Source organism: Oncorhynchus keta, chromosome 26, assembly GCF_023373465.1.
Source record: "Oncorhynchus keta strain PuntledgeMale-10-30-2019 chromosome 26, Oket_V2, whole genome shotgun sequence".
NCBI classification, from domain to species: domain Eukaryota; kingdom Metazoa; phylum Chordata; class Actinopteri; order Salmoniformes; family Salmonidae; genus Oncorhynchus; species Oncorhynchus keta.
This window is the reverse complement of record NC_068446.1, coordinates 8311517-8327523: the sequence shown is the minus strand read 5'-3', so window position 1 is coordinate 8327523 and position 16007 is coordinate 8311517. Positions and strand designations below refer to the sequence as shown.

Below are 16007 nucleotides of genomic sequence, written 5' to 3'. Positions count from 1 at the left end.
GGGTAAATCTCAACCAAAATATCCGGTCGGAGACTGGAAGAAATGCGCTGCCTTGCGTGTGTTTGACCAAGAAACAAATAGTAGGCAAATGACAAGACTCTAGAGAACGTGTGGAAGCTGTAGGTATTGCAACCTCAGCCCCATTAAATGTGGTTCACCTTTATCAATGGGTTCAAGTCGCTCATGGATGTATTTTTCCATTTTCAGTGATCAGATTTAACTGCACTTTTCGATGAAACGCACGTTCTGTTATAGTCACAGACGTTATTTAACCAGTTTTATAAACGTCTGAGTGTTTTCTATCCACACATACTAATCATATGCATATACTATATTCCTGGCATGAGCAGCAGGGCGCTGAAATGTTGCGCGATTTTTAACAGAATGTTCGAAAAAGTAGGGGGTAGGAGTAACAGGTTAAAGGCCTACCTTCAAACTCAGTGCCCCTTTGCTTGACATCATGAGAAAATCAAAAGAAATCAGCCAGGTCTGGATCATCCTTGGGAGATATTTCCAAACGCCTGAAGGTACCACGTTCATCTGTACAAACAATAGTGTGCAAGTATAAACACCATGGGACCATGCAGGCATCATACCACTCAGGAAGGAGATGCGTTCCGTCTCCTAGAGATTAACGTACTTTGGTGTGAAAAATGCAAATCAATCCCAGAACAACAGCAAAGGACCTTGTGAAGATGTTGGAGGAAACAGGTGCACAAGTATCTATATTCACAGTAAAACAAGTCCTATATTGGCATAACCTGAAAGGCCACTTAGCAAGGAAGAAGCCACTGCTCAAAAACCGCAGTAAAAAAGCCAGATTACAGTTTGCAACTGCACATGGGGACAAAGATCGTACTTTTTGGAGAAATGTCCTCTGGTCTGATGAAACAAAAACAGAACTGTTTGGCCATAATGACCATCGTTATGTTTGGAGGAAAAAGGGGGACGCTTGCAAGCTGAAGAACACCATTCAACCATGAAGGACAGGGGTGGCAGCATCATGTTGGTGGGGTGCTTTGCTGCAGGAGGGACTGGTGCACTTCACAAAATATGTGGACATGTGGATATATTGTGGATATATTGGCTATATTGAAGCAACATCTCAAGACATCAGTAAGGAAGTTAAAGCTTGGTCGCAAATGGGTCTTCCAAATGGACAATGACCCCAAGCATACTTCGAAAGTTGTGGCAAAATGGTTTAAGGACAACAAAGGCAAGGTATTGGAGTGGCCATCACAAAGCCCTGACCTCAATACTATAGACAATTTCTGGGCAGAACTGAAAAAGCGTGTGCGAGCAAAGATGCCTACAAACCTGACTCAGATGCACCAGCTCTGTCAGGAGGAATGGGCCGAAATTCACCCAACCTATTGTGGGAAGCTTGTGGAAGGCTTCCCGAAAAGTTTGACCCAAGTGAAACAATTTAAATGCAACACTACCAAAAACTAATTGAATGTATGTAAACTTCTAAACCACTGGGAATGTGATGAAAGAAATACAAGCTGAAATAAATAATTCTATCTACTATTATTCTGACATTTCAAATTCTTAAAATAAAGTGGTGATCCTAACTGACCTAAGACAGGGAATTTCTACTAGGATAAAATGTCAGGAATTGTGAAAAACTGAGTTTAAATGTATTTGGCTTAGGTGTATGTAAACTTCTGACTTCAACTATATGTACAGCGTCATGTGATATAGTCTTTATCGTTGTGTTATGAATGACTGAAGGTAACTCACTTCAATACTCAACTAAGTATCATAGGAAATTACATAAAAGTTTCAATAAATAGGTTATTAACGTTCTTCTGATTTATGATTTATGATTTATGATCCACAGGTTACTGTAGGATGTGAGAGGTTTTTAAATGGGTCGATGGGCCTGCAAAGTTTGCGTTTGGATTTGTGTGTGTGTCAGAACCAAGCTGATTTGGAGTAGTCCAACCTAAGACCACCGCACCAGGTACGCCTCTTCTGTTCTCATGCTGGAGACCAGGGCTTGACTTCAAACTGTTACAATGTTGCCAACATTTTGTGGCTGATCTTTCAGCAAGGGAGTGGGTGAATGTGTCAAAGATCTGACTGGGCCCAGCACCACAAGGTATGGCAAAAAAAAATTGTGTGCGTGTTTGTGTACTGAGGAACACGTAACTTGGTTTCAGAAGAAATACACTTACAATTTCTTTAGGTTGGGGGCTTTCATCAAGATAAAGGTTTATTTGTCTAATGTTGTCCACAGGATATTGCACACGCAATATGTAAGCCTAGGATGTCAACCATTCAAGTTGGCCTTAGTGGGAGAGACCATATAATTCTATTGGAGTGACCGTACTGAGTAAATTATTTGTCATCGTCACTATTTAACACAGTCAAAAAACATCATAATTATTGCTAAACCCTGCCCATTTCCACAATGTATATCTTCTTAAAATTTGATTTTAAACCTAACACTAACTTATGCATTGGTCCACCAGACCAATGCATTTGGGCGGAAGTGCCTGGGAACAAGATTAGGTGTAATGTGACTAAAATGACATCTAAAATGACATCACTAAAATGACATCACTTTAGAGTGTATGCCATCCTTCAGCACAACATGTCACCCTTTATAAAGCTGTTTATATCATATTCGACATAATGGGTTATGTCACATTTGACATTGGTGATTAAATCACACAGTTATGCCACATTTATAGCATAACCCTTTAAAAGCATGATATAAGGTTACAGATGCTTTGTAACATGTATGTAGTGCTTATGAAGGCATTATGAAGCCTTTATGAAGCCTTTATAAGTTGAACGTCATTTGAAGCGAGAGCCAGATAATTGTATGCATGGTCTACAGAGATGATGTAATCATTCAAAATTCATGTTAAACACTATTCTTGCACACGGAGTGAATCCATTCAACTTAGTATGTGACTTGTTAATTAAGCAAAGTTTAACTCCTGAACTTATTTAGGCTTGCCTTAATTAAACCTCTAGTGACTCCCCATCCCGCATGAGGGAGCGTAATCATCGACTGACACTAATTAGCATTTGTCGGACATAAATCATTCATAGAAAATATTACTATTCATGAAAATTCACTGAATATATATTGAGACACAGCTAGCATTCATGTTAATCACTGTCATCTCAGATTTTTATGCTTTACACCAAAGCTAGACAAGCAGTAGTTTTGGATTTTGTTAAGTTTAGATTTTGTTGGTTATCAGCAGGTAACATTGTCGGAACTCAGAAAAGCAACAAAGCATTTACCTTTGATAGCCTTTGGATTTTCACTCACCAGTTAGATAGTATGTCATCAAAATATTATTTTTTGAAAGATTTGATTTTATTTGGAAAATCGCCCGACACTAATTGCAGCAAAAACATAAATTAGCTCCATAATATCGACAGAAACATGGCAAATGTTGTTTATAATCAACCCTCAAGGTGTTTTTCAAATATCTATTTGAAAATATATCCACCGGGACAATTTGTTTTCAGTAGGACCGATTGGAATAATGGCTACCTCTGTATTTTACGCAATAATCTCTCTGGGAGGTGCGCAATGTAGCCGACGGGTATTCTTCAAATAAATGCATAAAACTACGTCACAAGGACTGCCCGTTCCATGAAATCACGGTTGACAACTCCATTGTGTCCTCCTCCCAGAGCGCTAAGAACCTTGGCGTGATCCTGACAACACCCTGACGTTTCAACTAACATCGGAGGCGGTGTCCCGTTCCTGTAGGTTCAGACTCCCAGTTAGATAGCCTATGTTCCAGGCACTTTTTCCCATTAAATATTGGCTTTTTGCCATTAAAGGCTACAAATAGCTCCAGTTTGTTCTTCAAGTTTGGCTCCGCTCTCTCCACTGGAAATCGCCTACAAGACCATGGTGCAGTCACGGAAAACGCACCCAAAAATATTCCAAATTAGGCTCGTTCATCCACCTCTGGCCTGCTCGCCTCCCTACCACTGAGAAACATCCCGCTCAGCCCAGCAAAATGTTGCTTTATAACTCCCTCGCCAGGACCTCAATCACCACCTTCCGGAGACAAATACCTCTTCAAGGAATACCTAGGATAGGGTCGAAAATAATCCTTCTCCTCTCACCCCCCCAACAAGATTTAGATGCAAGTGGCTGTTCACTGGTTGTAGGTGGACCAATTTGGAATCGCTCTGGCTAGCGTCTCTAAATGACTTAAATGTAAATTAAATGCTGTAGACAGAGAAATACAGAGAAAAAGTATTTTTCCAAAAATGAAAATACTGCACCCTAGTCACAAAAGGATAACAAAGGTGTTGAATACTTATTGACTCAAGAAATGTCAGCTTTTTATTCATTATTCATTTGTAAAAATGTATTCCATAATTCCACTTTGACATTATAGGGTATTATGTGTAAACCAATTTTTTTATTTGATGCATTTTGAATTCAGACTGTAACACAACAAAATATGAAAAAGTAAAGGGCTGTGAATATTTTCTGAAGGCATTGTAGATGTCCTGGAGGGTGGGAGCTCAGTCCCAGTGATGTACAGGGCCGTCTTCTCCACCCACTGGAGGGCCTTGCAGTCAGCAATTCTCGGACCAAGCTCTCGATGGTACAGCGGTAGCATCTGGAGAGGACCCAGGGTGGCATACCACATTTCTTCAGCCGTTGCACCCTCTTAACTAGTGTGGTGGTGTTATTGGTCCATGTAACGTTCTCGGTGATGTGGACACAGGGGGATTTACAACTGCTGACTCTCTCTGCTGCAGTCCCATTGATGTGAATCTGGGAATTTTCCCTCCTCTGCTTCCTGAAGTCAACAATCAACTCCTTTGTTTTGCTGACGTTGAGGGAGACGTTGTTGTCCTTGCACCACAATTCCAGTTCACTTGCCTCCTCCATTTAGACTGACTCGTCGCTGTTGGTTATCAGGCCTACAACCTTGGTGTTGTCAGCAGACTTGATGATGGAGTTGGGGTCATGCTAAGCCATGTAGTTGTGGGTGAACAGGGAGTACAGCAGAGGGCTGAGGACACATCCCTGGTTGGCCCCTGTGTTAAGAGTCAGCGTGGAGGAGGGGTTGTTGCCAATCCTCACAGCCTGTAGTTTGCCCGTCAAGAAATCCAGGGTCCAGTTGCAGAGGGTGGTGTCCAGACCCAGGGCACTGATCTTGGTTTTGAGCTTGCAGGTAACAATAGGGTTGAATGCTGAACTGTAGTCAATAAAGTTTTTTCTCACATAGATGTTCCTCTTGTCCAGATGTGTTACTGCAGTGTGAATAGCTATGGAAATGGCATCTTCCGTGGATCTGTTGGTGGATAGGCAAATTGGAGTGGGTCCAGCATGCCTGGCCTTGATGTGGGCCATGACCAGACTCTTGGCACACTTCATGATGACTGAGGTGAATGCGACAGAGCGATAGTCATTTGGGCATGTCACCTTGTTTTTCTTAGGCACTTGTCTTATCTTATTAAAGTACGTGTGTGCGTGCGTGTGTGTGTGTGTGTGTGTGTGTGTGTGTGTGTGTGTGTGTGTGTGTGTGTGTGTGTGTGTGTGTGTGTGTGTGTGTGTGTGTGTGTGTGTGTGTGTGTGTGTGTGTGTGTGTCCATCCCAATCTAAGTTTGTAGGTCCTACAGGAGATATGCGTCCTGTTTCATGGAAAATAGGCGTATATTGTGGGTCACAAGAGTCATTTTTTATCTAAATGCGGTTTTTTTTTGTCAGAAAGGCCTTCTGAAACATGTGAACTTTCATGAGCCTTAATAACAAACTTGTACGCCATCTGTAAATATAAATAAAATTGTTAAATTACGAGCCTAGTTGGTTTAGCCACAGAAAAGGTCAGCAACCTTCCCACTAGCCATGATTGGCTGAGATAATGAGTTCAGATTGGTCTGCCATATAGCACGCTTATGTCTATTTGAGCTGGTTAGTATGTGTAGGTAATACTGTCTAACGCTGCTTTAAAATATATATATATATTGCTTTATAGAACTGCATAAGTGTTGCTCACCACTTTCTGGAGGACCGAGTTTTGAAATCAGTGGAATTAGAGTATGATAGCTAAGGAGCTAAGGAGAAAATGCCTGTCTCCGGATTCCATTTTCAAACCAAGGGCAACCATGACAGGGAGAGTGTCCAACCATGATGTATATGGACTAGCTACATTTTCAGATGTTACTTGTTTCTAATTTTGACAAAGTCGTTTTCATTTCAAGTTAAAGTGTACTGTTAGCTAGCAAGCGAGCGTGCGCTGGCTGGCTCACTAGACAACAGTACGTGTATGATCTTATTATTCATTTCTCAGAGCCATTTGCTAGGCTAGTTATAACCTAATGTTAGCTAGCTAACATTGAACCTGGTTGGTTAGGTACCTGCAGGTTTATGCAGGGGAGTAATGTCATGAGTTGGGGTTCATTGTTTAGCTAGCTAGCTACATGCCTTAACAAAAGACTCCACGATGCAAGTGTCCTTTAGAATAGAATGTCACTGCGACAACTGTAAGCCAGTTAGATTGGGTGCTTAACTGTGCTTGTTAGGACAGAATACTTTGATCAACCCTTAAAGAGATTGGTGGAGCTAAAGCTTAAGAGAGTGAAAGATGCTGAATGGGTGTAGATAAGAGCTCTCCAGTAGGTACCAAAGCAGTCAAGGCCATTTTCTCAAAAGTGAGGTTATAAGTTTATCAACTTTGATAGCAGAATTAATTTCCCAATGTTCCTCAAATGTAGTGCATGATATACCATTTTGTCTCTGCTTTTATTCAATGTAAAAAACAAATTTAGCTACATAAGACCGAGTCAAGGCGGTCGGTCACATATGGAGGACAGAAAAGGGGAGAGAGGGAGAGGGAGGTTTGGCAGCACTGAGACAAGAACCTCTTTAACTACATTTTTTATTTTTGCACAAAGTGCCCTCTTAAACAAAAAGACATGAATGAGGATATCACAGTGATGGAGTAAGACGACTGAATAGCAACCTCTGCTGCAGTGTCATTTAGCAAATGTGAAAAGATAATGGAGTCATGTATTTCATTATAGACAGTGTTTTATTAGAACAATAAGGAGTCAGCTCAAGATTAAAAATACACAAAGAAAATACTTTAAGGGTTAGAGTATCAAAGTACAATGGACTTTACATACCTAACTAGCTTTTCCCTTGTACAATAAGTGGAGAAGCAGCTCTAAGTTAGGTGGAATGTAACATTGTAACATGCAGTTAAGACGGAATGTTAGTCATGTTGTCAACTAAACGTGTTGAATTCAAGTATCAGTTGTTAAACAAAGTAAAATGACAAACATAAACAATATTGCTTGTGCTATTTCTGAGGTCAATAAAATAACAGAATACATTAAATTAGCTCTTAGAATAAATATAACCCAAACGTAAGGATTGGTTTTATTTAAACTTACAAAAGTCATGTCAAAACAATGAGACATTACAAAAAATGTTCTCAACAACCCTTCCAGCATACAATAAATTAAATAAATATTAACATAAATAAATACATTAAATGCTTATACATTTAAATGCTGAATTGTCTTATCAGAGCTCAGTGGTCCTTTCTCTTAGAAGTACTGTGGGGTTGCGATCGTTACTTCTCGAATGTGCCGTACTGGAATTATTGACATTGGATCCATTGTCTTTTACGTCGGGCACATGAAAGGATGCCAAAGGGCAGGGGCCCTTGATGTTGTTGCACACCAGCCTCTGTAAGGACGCTGTGTTGATGATGTTAAAGCCAATGCTCCCACCGAAGGTGCTGGGCTTCCAGTACTCTGGCGAACAAATGGGGTTTCCCATCAGGCCTTTCAGGGAGTAGGGGGCACCCATCTCCACCATGGTCTCCCCAAAGATGGCATTGGTTCTTGGCTTCTCCACCAGCAGGCCTGGGTAGAGCTCCACAGCATCCACATGCCCATACATCTCCTCCAGCTCTGCAGCCATCTCCTTCTCCCCTGAAAAACAGAGAGAGAGAGGGGGAAATGTTATATTACTTTGTCTGGCTTCTGAGAGAAAGGGTTATGTTAGGTACTCTACTCAACCTGGATTATCTCAGTCTGACTAAGCTGATGTGGACATTATGATGACGACACACTGATGTAATGTATCTACATCTGACCTCGTGTCTCGTGTCTTGTTTTGTCTACAGAACAAGTGTTAGTGAAAACGATACCAGTTTGAGAGCTGTTTCATAAGCATTTAGAGATTGAGTTTGCATACTTGATGCAATACAATACACATAGAAAGTCATTCAAACTCATTCAACATTTCTCCCTCACTCTTACTCCCTCTGTGTGAAAAAGAGCGAGAGACACAACACTTTGTTTATTCTCACACTGTCATTAAAGAAAAGCTTCTTCTTTCTGAGAGGAATGCAGCAGGCCTGTGTGAGGCAGTGCAGTTTGTCAACCTCCCAGACGCCCCTCTGCCTCTGCCTGTTTACACCCGGCTCTCTGACATCACTAACTGCTTACACTATCTTTAACTAAAGTACACATCTGTTTGCCTTTGCTCCCTTAAAAGGAGATCAGTATTGCTCCAATATAACTTACAGCAGCAGGCTCAAATCTGCCCAGGCTAGTTTTATTACCATTTTAATGACCTTCCATCCATTCCCTTTACAGGCCTTAATTGGAAGCAGTATACCACAGGATGTCACACCTTCTACTGTTAATTCTACTCTAAAAAGTGAATTACACTAAATGATCACTGTATTACAATCGTATCACTATATACTTAATCCCAATGCTTAGGATGATAAGTGTTTATGTAATAGCTGTGATGCTAATGGTGGTTCTCACCTGTGAGGTCTTCGAAGGAGATGTATGGCTTCATGGAGAAACGTTTCCTGTAGGCATTAAGGGACTGGTAGCGCATCTGTCTGCTGTTCTCTATGGACTTCAGAGCCACCATTAGCACTGCAGGGGGGACATTACGACCTCCAGCAACCTAAGGTGGAACGAGATGTAAGTCGACCGGCCTTCAATAACGAGTTTCTCTTTATTTTGAATGACTGACAGTCCCTCAGGGTAAGCAATACAGTAAAATATCTAATAATAAGTCTCTTTAAAACTAACATAATAACATGCAACAATACCATTATCATTCACCCACATTTCAACCTTGGTTCACCAGGCCCCATTTACATTCCTAATTCTGAACCACACCTTAAGCAGCCACCCAGAGCCCACAGTGTACAACCTAAATCCCACACAGAAAGTGCCTCTTTACCCGTCCAGCAATCTGCTTGGTGAAGGACTCCACCAGGTTGGTGATTCCATGTGTGGTGACCACAGAGGTGTTGAAGACAAACTGTGGGTAGGAGTAGACCTGCTCCTGGATGTGGAAGGCGTCGGGCATCAGTGGGTGCCAGTGGTACAGGGTGTTAAACTCTGATGCGATGCGGTTCTGATACTGGAAACGCTCTTTGAAGAGAAGCTCTGGGTCGAACTTCAGCTTGAAGTGGTAGCCGCTCAGGTGCTGCACGTAGTCCTCGATCACAATTTTGATGGTCTCACCTACAGCAAGGAGCAAGGAGAGGGGCAATTAGTTATCACCTTTGTTGTTTCTTTATATATGGATGCATCTACTCTTTACTTCAGGTTGTCCCACTGGAACAAAATCCCTTTTTTCAAGAGAGGGAAGTTATTAAAAATCTCCATAAAGTCAATTTTGACATAATATCACAGAGTGATATCAACTCTCAAGTGTTGTTTTGGCGCCATTAAACTGCTGTCATGTTAGGCTTATTTACACAGTGACCGATCGACAACTTTTGTTAACTGACATTAACACATTTTACAGTTTCATTTTAGTCATTTAGCAGAGCTCTTATCCAGAGCGACTTACAGGAGCAATTAGGGTTAAGTGCCTTGCTCACTCAATCTCAATCACACTCCAATGCTGTTCATTGACTACAGCTCAGCGTTCAACACCTTAGTACCCACGAAGATCATCACTAAGCTAATAACTTTGGGGCTAAACACCTCCCTCTGCAACTGGATCCTGGACTTCCTGATGGGCCGCCCCCAGGTGGTAAGAGTAGGCAACAACACATCTGCCACGCTAATCCTTAACACTGGGGCCCATCAGGGGTGTGTACTTAGTCCCCTCCTGTATTCCCTGAACACCCACGACTGCGTGGCCAAACACAACTCCAACGTCATCATTAAGTTTGCTGACGACACAACAATGGTAGGCCTGATCACCGACAAAGATGAGACAGCCTATAGGGAGGTCAGAGAACTGGCAGTGTGGTGCCAGGACAACAACCTCTCACTCAATGTGAGCAAGACTAAGGAGCTGATCGTGGACTACAGGAAAAGGCGAGCCATACAGGCCCCCATTAACATTGATAGGGCTGTAGTGGAGTGGGTCGAGAGATTCAAGTTCCTTGGTGTCCACATCATTGTCCAAACATACCGAGACAGCCGTGAAGAGGGCACGACAAAACCTTTTCCCCCTCAGGAGACTGAAAAGATTTGGCATGGGTCCTCAGATCCTCAAAAGGTTCTACAGCTGCACCATCGAGAGCATCCTGACCGGTTGCATCACTGCCTGGTATGGCAACTGCTCGGCATCTGACCGTAAGGCGCTACAGAGGGTAGTGCGAACGGTCCAGCACATCACTGGGGCCAAGCTTCCAGCCATCCAGGACTTATATAATAGGCTGTGTCAGAGAAAAGCCCATAAAATTGTCAGAGACTCCAGTAACCCAAGTTAGACTGTTTTCTCTGTTACCGCACTGTTTTCTCTGGTACCGGAGCGCCATGTCTAGGACCAAAAGGCTCAACAGCTTCTACCCCCAAGCCATAAGACTGCTGAACAATTCATAAAATCGACAATAATATCAACAATTTATGTTGACACCCCTCCCTTTGGTACACTGCTGCTACTCGCTGTTTGTTTGTTACTTATGCATAGTCACTTCGCCCCCACCTACATGTACAGATTACCTCAACTAGCCTGTACCCCCACACATTGACTCGGTACCGGTGCCCCCTGTATATAGCCTCGTTATTGTGTTACTTTTTATTATTACTTTCTATTTTAGTGTACTTGGTAAATATTTTCTTTTTCTTGAACTGCACTGTTGGTTAAGGGCTTGTAAAGTAAGCATTTCACGGTAAAGTCTACATTTCTTGTATTTGGCGCATGTGACAAATAAAGTTTGATTTGATTTATTATCAAGGACTTCATGTAAAAGGAGAAGGCCACTTCCAGGGGTCAGACCTATAGAGAGGAAGTGAAAACAATGAGCACTGCTGTAAATATGGGTCCACACTTTGGTTCATTAAGTCGAAATACAATAGAATTTTGGGTCTGGATAGAATTTTGTAGAATATTGGGTCTGCATACAATATAATAGCTGATTGCAAATAAATGCAATATTTGATGGGCACAAGCTACAATAGACAATGTAAGATCTGCAGGATCTGACCACATGGCTTCCTTGTGATAATAAGCAGCAAGTCCTATACATCTCTCTTCACATACTGCTCGATTAGACTGCTTACCAATGAGAATGAGGCGAGATGTCTGGAAGAGCCTATCATCATCCCAGTCCGGATGTACCTCCTTCAGGACATCACAGACTCGGTTGTGTTCTCTCAGCCAGATGGTAGCATACATCATAAGACCAGGCACCAGGCCGAATGCCTCATGGCCCACAGCGAAGCGGTGAGACTCAGGGACATGGGGAGGGTAGTGCATATCCACCCCTACCTCCTTCACTGTAGGTGGGTACACCTCTCCCTCCAAGACCTATAGAGAGTAAAGGTAAGAGAAGAGACAGTCAGCTGGGAATATGACAAACAGAATCTGTTCAGTGATGTTCAAAGTTATTTATAGTTGACAAGATCTGTCCAGTACCTGAAACTTCAGCTTGCCATCCTTGAAGAGCCGCAGATTGTGTTGCCTCTCAAGGTTATCACCGTAAATGTGACCCAGGTCCACCTGGAAATCAAGCATATACAGACGTAGGATCTTAAATTTGAGTAAGTTTGCTACAGCAGGAAAATAATCCTGCAGCAACAGGAAAAGTGAATTATTATGTGGATTATAATTAATGGATATTTTTGTAAGGGTTGATACATTTTTAGTAAGGGAAAATAAAGTCTGAGTTTTCAAAATGGAAATTAAACTTCAGAAGCTTTTTTAAACCTCAAATATACTAAAGTTTACATTTCCTACATTGCAGGAAAGCTCTCCTGCAACAGGGTGATCAATTTAAGATCCGACACACAGTGTATTCTGAAAGTATTCAGACCCCTTGACTTTTTCCACATTTTGTTATGTTACAGCCTTCTAAAATTGATTTTAAAATAATTATTCCCTCAATCTACCCACGATACACCATAAAGACAAAGCAAAAACGGGTTTTTAGAAATGTTTGCAAATGAATTACAAAATTAAATATCAGTACTCAGTACTTTGGTGAAGCACCTTTGGCAGCAATTATAGCCTTCGAGTCTTGTGTGTAACGCTACAAACTTGGCACGCCAGTATTTAGGGAGTTTCTCCCATTCTTCTCTACAGATCCTCTCAAGCTCTGTCAGGTTGGATGGGGACTGTCGCTGCACAGCTATTTCCAGGTCTCTCCAGAGATTTTCGATTGGATTCAAGTCCTGGCTTTAGCTGGACCACTCAAGGACATTCAGAGACTTGCTCCGAAGCCACTCCTGCATTGTCTTGACTGTGTGCTTAGGGTCATTGTCCTGTTGGAAGGTGAACCTTCACCCCAGTCTGAGGTCCTGAGCACTCTGGAGCAGGTTTTCATCAAGGTTCTCTCTGTACTTAACTCCATTCATCTTTCCCCTCTGCTGACTAGTCTCACAGTCCCTGCTGTTGAAAAACCTCCCGACGGCATGAAGCTGCCACAACAATGCTTCACCATATGGATGATGCTAGGTTTCCTCCAGGTCAAAGAGTTCCATCTTGCTTTCATCAGACCAGGGAATCTTGTTTCTCATGGTCTGAGTCCTTTAGGTGCCTTTTGGCCATCTCCAAACGGGCTGTCATATGCCTTTTACTGAGGAGTGGCTTCCGTCTGGCCATTTTACCATAAAGGCCTGATTTGTGGAGTGCTGCAGAGATTGTTGTCCTTCTGGAAGGTTCTCCCATCTCCACAGAGGAACTCTGGAGCTCTGTCAGAGTGATCATCAGGTTCTTGGTCACTTCCTTGACCAATGCCCTTCTCTCACGATTGCTCAGTTTGGTTGGGTGACCAGCTCTAGGAAGAGTCTTGGTGGTTCCAAACTTTTTCAATTTAAGAATGATGGAGGCCATTGTGTTCTTGGAGACCTTCAATGCTGCAGAAATGGTACCCTTCCCTCGATCTTTGCCATGACAAAATCCTGACTCGGAGCTCTACGGACAATTCCTTTGACCTCATGGCTTGGTTTTTAATCTGACATTTACTGTCAACTGTTGGACCTTATATTCACAGGTGTGTGCCTTTCCAAATCATGTCCAATCAATTTAAATTTACCACAGGTGGACTCCAAGTTGTAGTAACATCTCAAAGATGATCAATGGAAGCAGGACGCACCTGAGCTCAATTTCGAGTCTCCTAGAATGTCTCCTATCTGAATACTTACGTAAATAAGGTATTTCTGTTTTGTTGATATACATTTTCAAACATTTCATTTCATTTTGCTTTGTCATTATGGGGTATTGTGTGTAGATTGATGATAAAAATAAATAATGTAATCAATTTTATAATAACGCTGTAATGTAACAAAAAGTCAAGGGGTCTGAATACTTTCCAAATGCACAGTACGTAGACCTACATACATAAGAGATGTCTTCTTTCAGTTAACTCAATCTCTATGGTGAGACCAGGGTTGCCAAGACCCCACTAGCCCCCCTGTCATTTGATCCCTGGGCAAAACCATGTAGTAATGTTCAGTGCTGGTCTATTATGTGCTGTTATTGTGCTGGTGCTGTCCAGCATTGGTACTCACGCCGTGGCCCTTGGCTTTAGTGAAGGCCGGCCCCATCTTCTGGTCGGATTTGAAGAACTGGTGGGTGAAGTGTTGGGCAAAGAAGGCAAACATCAGACTGGAGCCCTGAGGGTCTGGGATAAACTTCCTCCTGATCAGGAGCTTCTTTGCCAGCATCTCCGCATTAGGCAGCTCCTTCTTACCTGGATGGAGGAAAGCAGAGAGATTGGTTTAATTTAGAGGTTTGCTTTTTTAAATGTTGTAGTTTTATCAGATACACAGGAGATTGTGCTTGTTTTTATCATTAAATGAAATATATTGCCAATACAATAGAAAAACCTGATCCTATATCCACCAAACCAAAAGCATGCATGGGAATGCCACACGGATTTTAGTGTGGCTCAGTGAGTATGACTTTCCTTCACAGTAAACCTCAGGCAAGCAGCCAGCTCTACTCTACAGGGACTGTCAGGCATGTGCATGACGTAATGAAGCTATGGAGGTGAGGTATCGTTCAAAATCTGAGAGAACAGGTTCGGATAGAGAGAGAGAGAGAGAGAGAGAGAGAGAGAGAGAGAGAGAGAGAGAGAGAGAGAGAGAGAGAGAGAGAGAGAGAGAGAGAGAGTTTGATTACCTACGACTCCCATAGGAGTTGGGCAATCCTTGGGCAGAGGAGGGAGCGTGCGTGTGTAGTAGGAGAGATTTGAGTAGGCTTCCCAGCTTTTATAATCATAGTCTGTATTGAAAGTCGGGGGGCTGTCAATCAGATGAGAGCGAGCTGGAGACAGAGAGAGCTCAAGTCATGAACATGAATTCAAAATAAACTGTTATTGAATGGCCTAGTTTTGACTGAGCAAAATCATCATGTCAAAACATCACTAGTTTTGACTAAGCAAAATCATCATGTCAAAACATCACTCGTTTTGACTAAGCAAAATCATCATGTCAAAACATCACTAGTTTTGACATGATCAAATGGCAGGAGAGAAAACCTCATCAAGACCACTGTAAGATGCTATTGAACTCAACTCACATGTCAGAACATATCTCATGATAGCATCCCTGAGGAATGCTATGCTGTTGATGATGGTCCAGAGCCCCTTGTAGTGGGTGAGGAGGTAATGCACTGTGTTCGGGGTTGGCTTCAGAGACACTTTAATCCACGTGAATAACGTAGCTATTAACAAGAAAAAACATATTAATAAGGTGTCTAGGGAGAACAAACATAAAGGATTTTTTTTAAATGTTGATTAGTTTATATAGGATATAACTTACGTTGTGTGCAGTTGTGGCCATAAAATCCCGTGCGTGTGCAATCGCACTCATAATCGTCGGCGCCCATGGCCGTACAAACGGCACGGTTCTGGCATGGCTGTGAGCAGCAAGGGTTGCCTGCATACAAATATTTTTGGTTAAATTAGACTAAGTGTAATAAATTATGATCACATAAACATGGAATTATCTGATTGTTTCGATGTACATATAGGCCTACAAATCAAATAATTCACATAGATTGGATATATAAACAAATATAGCAAAGGCTATCAATTTATATAGCCCTAAAGAAAACGCTCATAATGTTCGATAGCTGATAGAAAAGTAATTAGATGAACTGAAATAAAATATAAAAAGAGTGAAACATTTTGTTAACACATTGCAAATACGATGATAGAAAACAAACACATTTAGACAGCACCAAAGCTTCATAATTACTCTCCCATCATGTTTTTACCTCCTTCGCAGACAAATATTATGCCTAGAGACAGAAATAAAAGCGACGATATGATTCTGTTCATTCCAATGCCTTTTGCCAATAGCGCGCCTCTGTTTTTCTTTCCAGTTTAAGGCTGTGAATGAAGCTTGTCTGCAGCGAGGACACGTTTTATAGTAGGCCTACTGGGTGTGGGCTTGAGCGTGAGAACCTAAATTATTCGCTCACCAAGTGGTGTCGTCGACCCATCGAAGCGTTATGCTTATCGATAAGATTAAAATGGATTGACCAGTGGAAATACTTGTGATGATGACTTTGATCACAATGAGCCATCTCAATCTAGCGAATATTAATTAAGATATAG

The 16007-nt window shown here is 41.9% G+C and overlaps 1 protein-coding gene across 1 annotated transcript; it reads right to left on the bottom strand.

Moving 5' to 3' along the window:
* Positions 1-7015: 7015 nt before the first annotated feature.
* On the bottom strand, positions 7016-15797 carry LOC118358889 (prostaglandin G/H synthase 2-like). Its single transcript, XM_035736874.2, has 10 exons — positions 15665-15797; positions 15208-15324; positions 14966-15109; positions 14567-14710; positions 13954-14135; positions 11861-11944; positions 11506-11752; positions 9221-9507; positions 8791-8938; positions 7016-7944 (listed from the first exon to the last, which is right to left on the bottom strand). Exons 1-10 carry the CDS (start codon positions 15726-15728, stop codon positions 7532-7534), a joined length of 1830 nt encoding a protein of 609 aa, XP_035592767.2. The 5' UTR covers positions 15729-15797; the 3' UTR covers positions 7016-7531.
* Between the last annotated feature and the right edge of the window lie 210 nt (positions 15798-16007).

What these genes read in the sequence shown, in the direction of transcription:
- LOC118358889 (XM_035736874.2), bottom strand. Translation starts at nt 15,728, where the DNA reads ATGAACAGAATCATATCGTCGCTTTTATTTCTGTCTCTAGGCATAATA. An exon ending in ATGGCAAGCTGAAGTTTCAG is followed by an intron (nt 11,753 to 11,860) that starts GTACTGGACAGA and finishes TACTCTCTATAG; the next exon opens with GTCTTGGAGGGAGAGGTGTA. An exon ending in CCAAGCAGATTGCTGGACGG is followed by an intron (nt 8,939 to 9,220) that starts GTAAAGAGGCAC and finishes GTTCCACCTTAG; the next exon opens with GTTGCTGGAGGTCGTAATGT.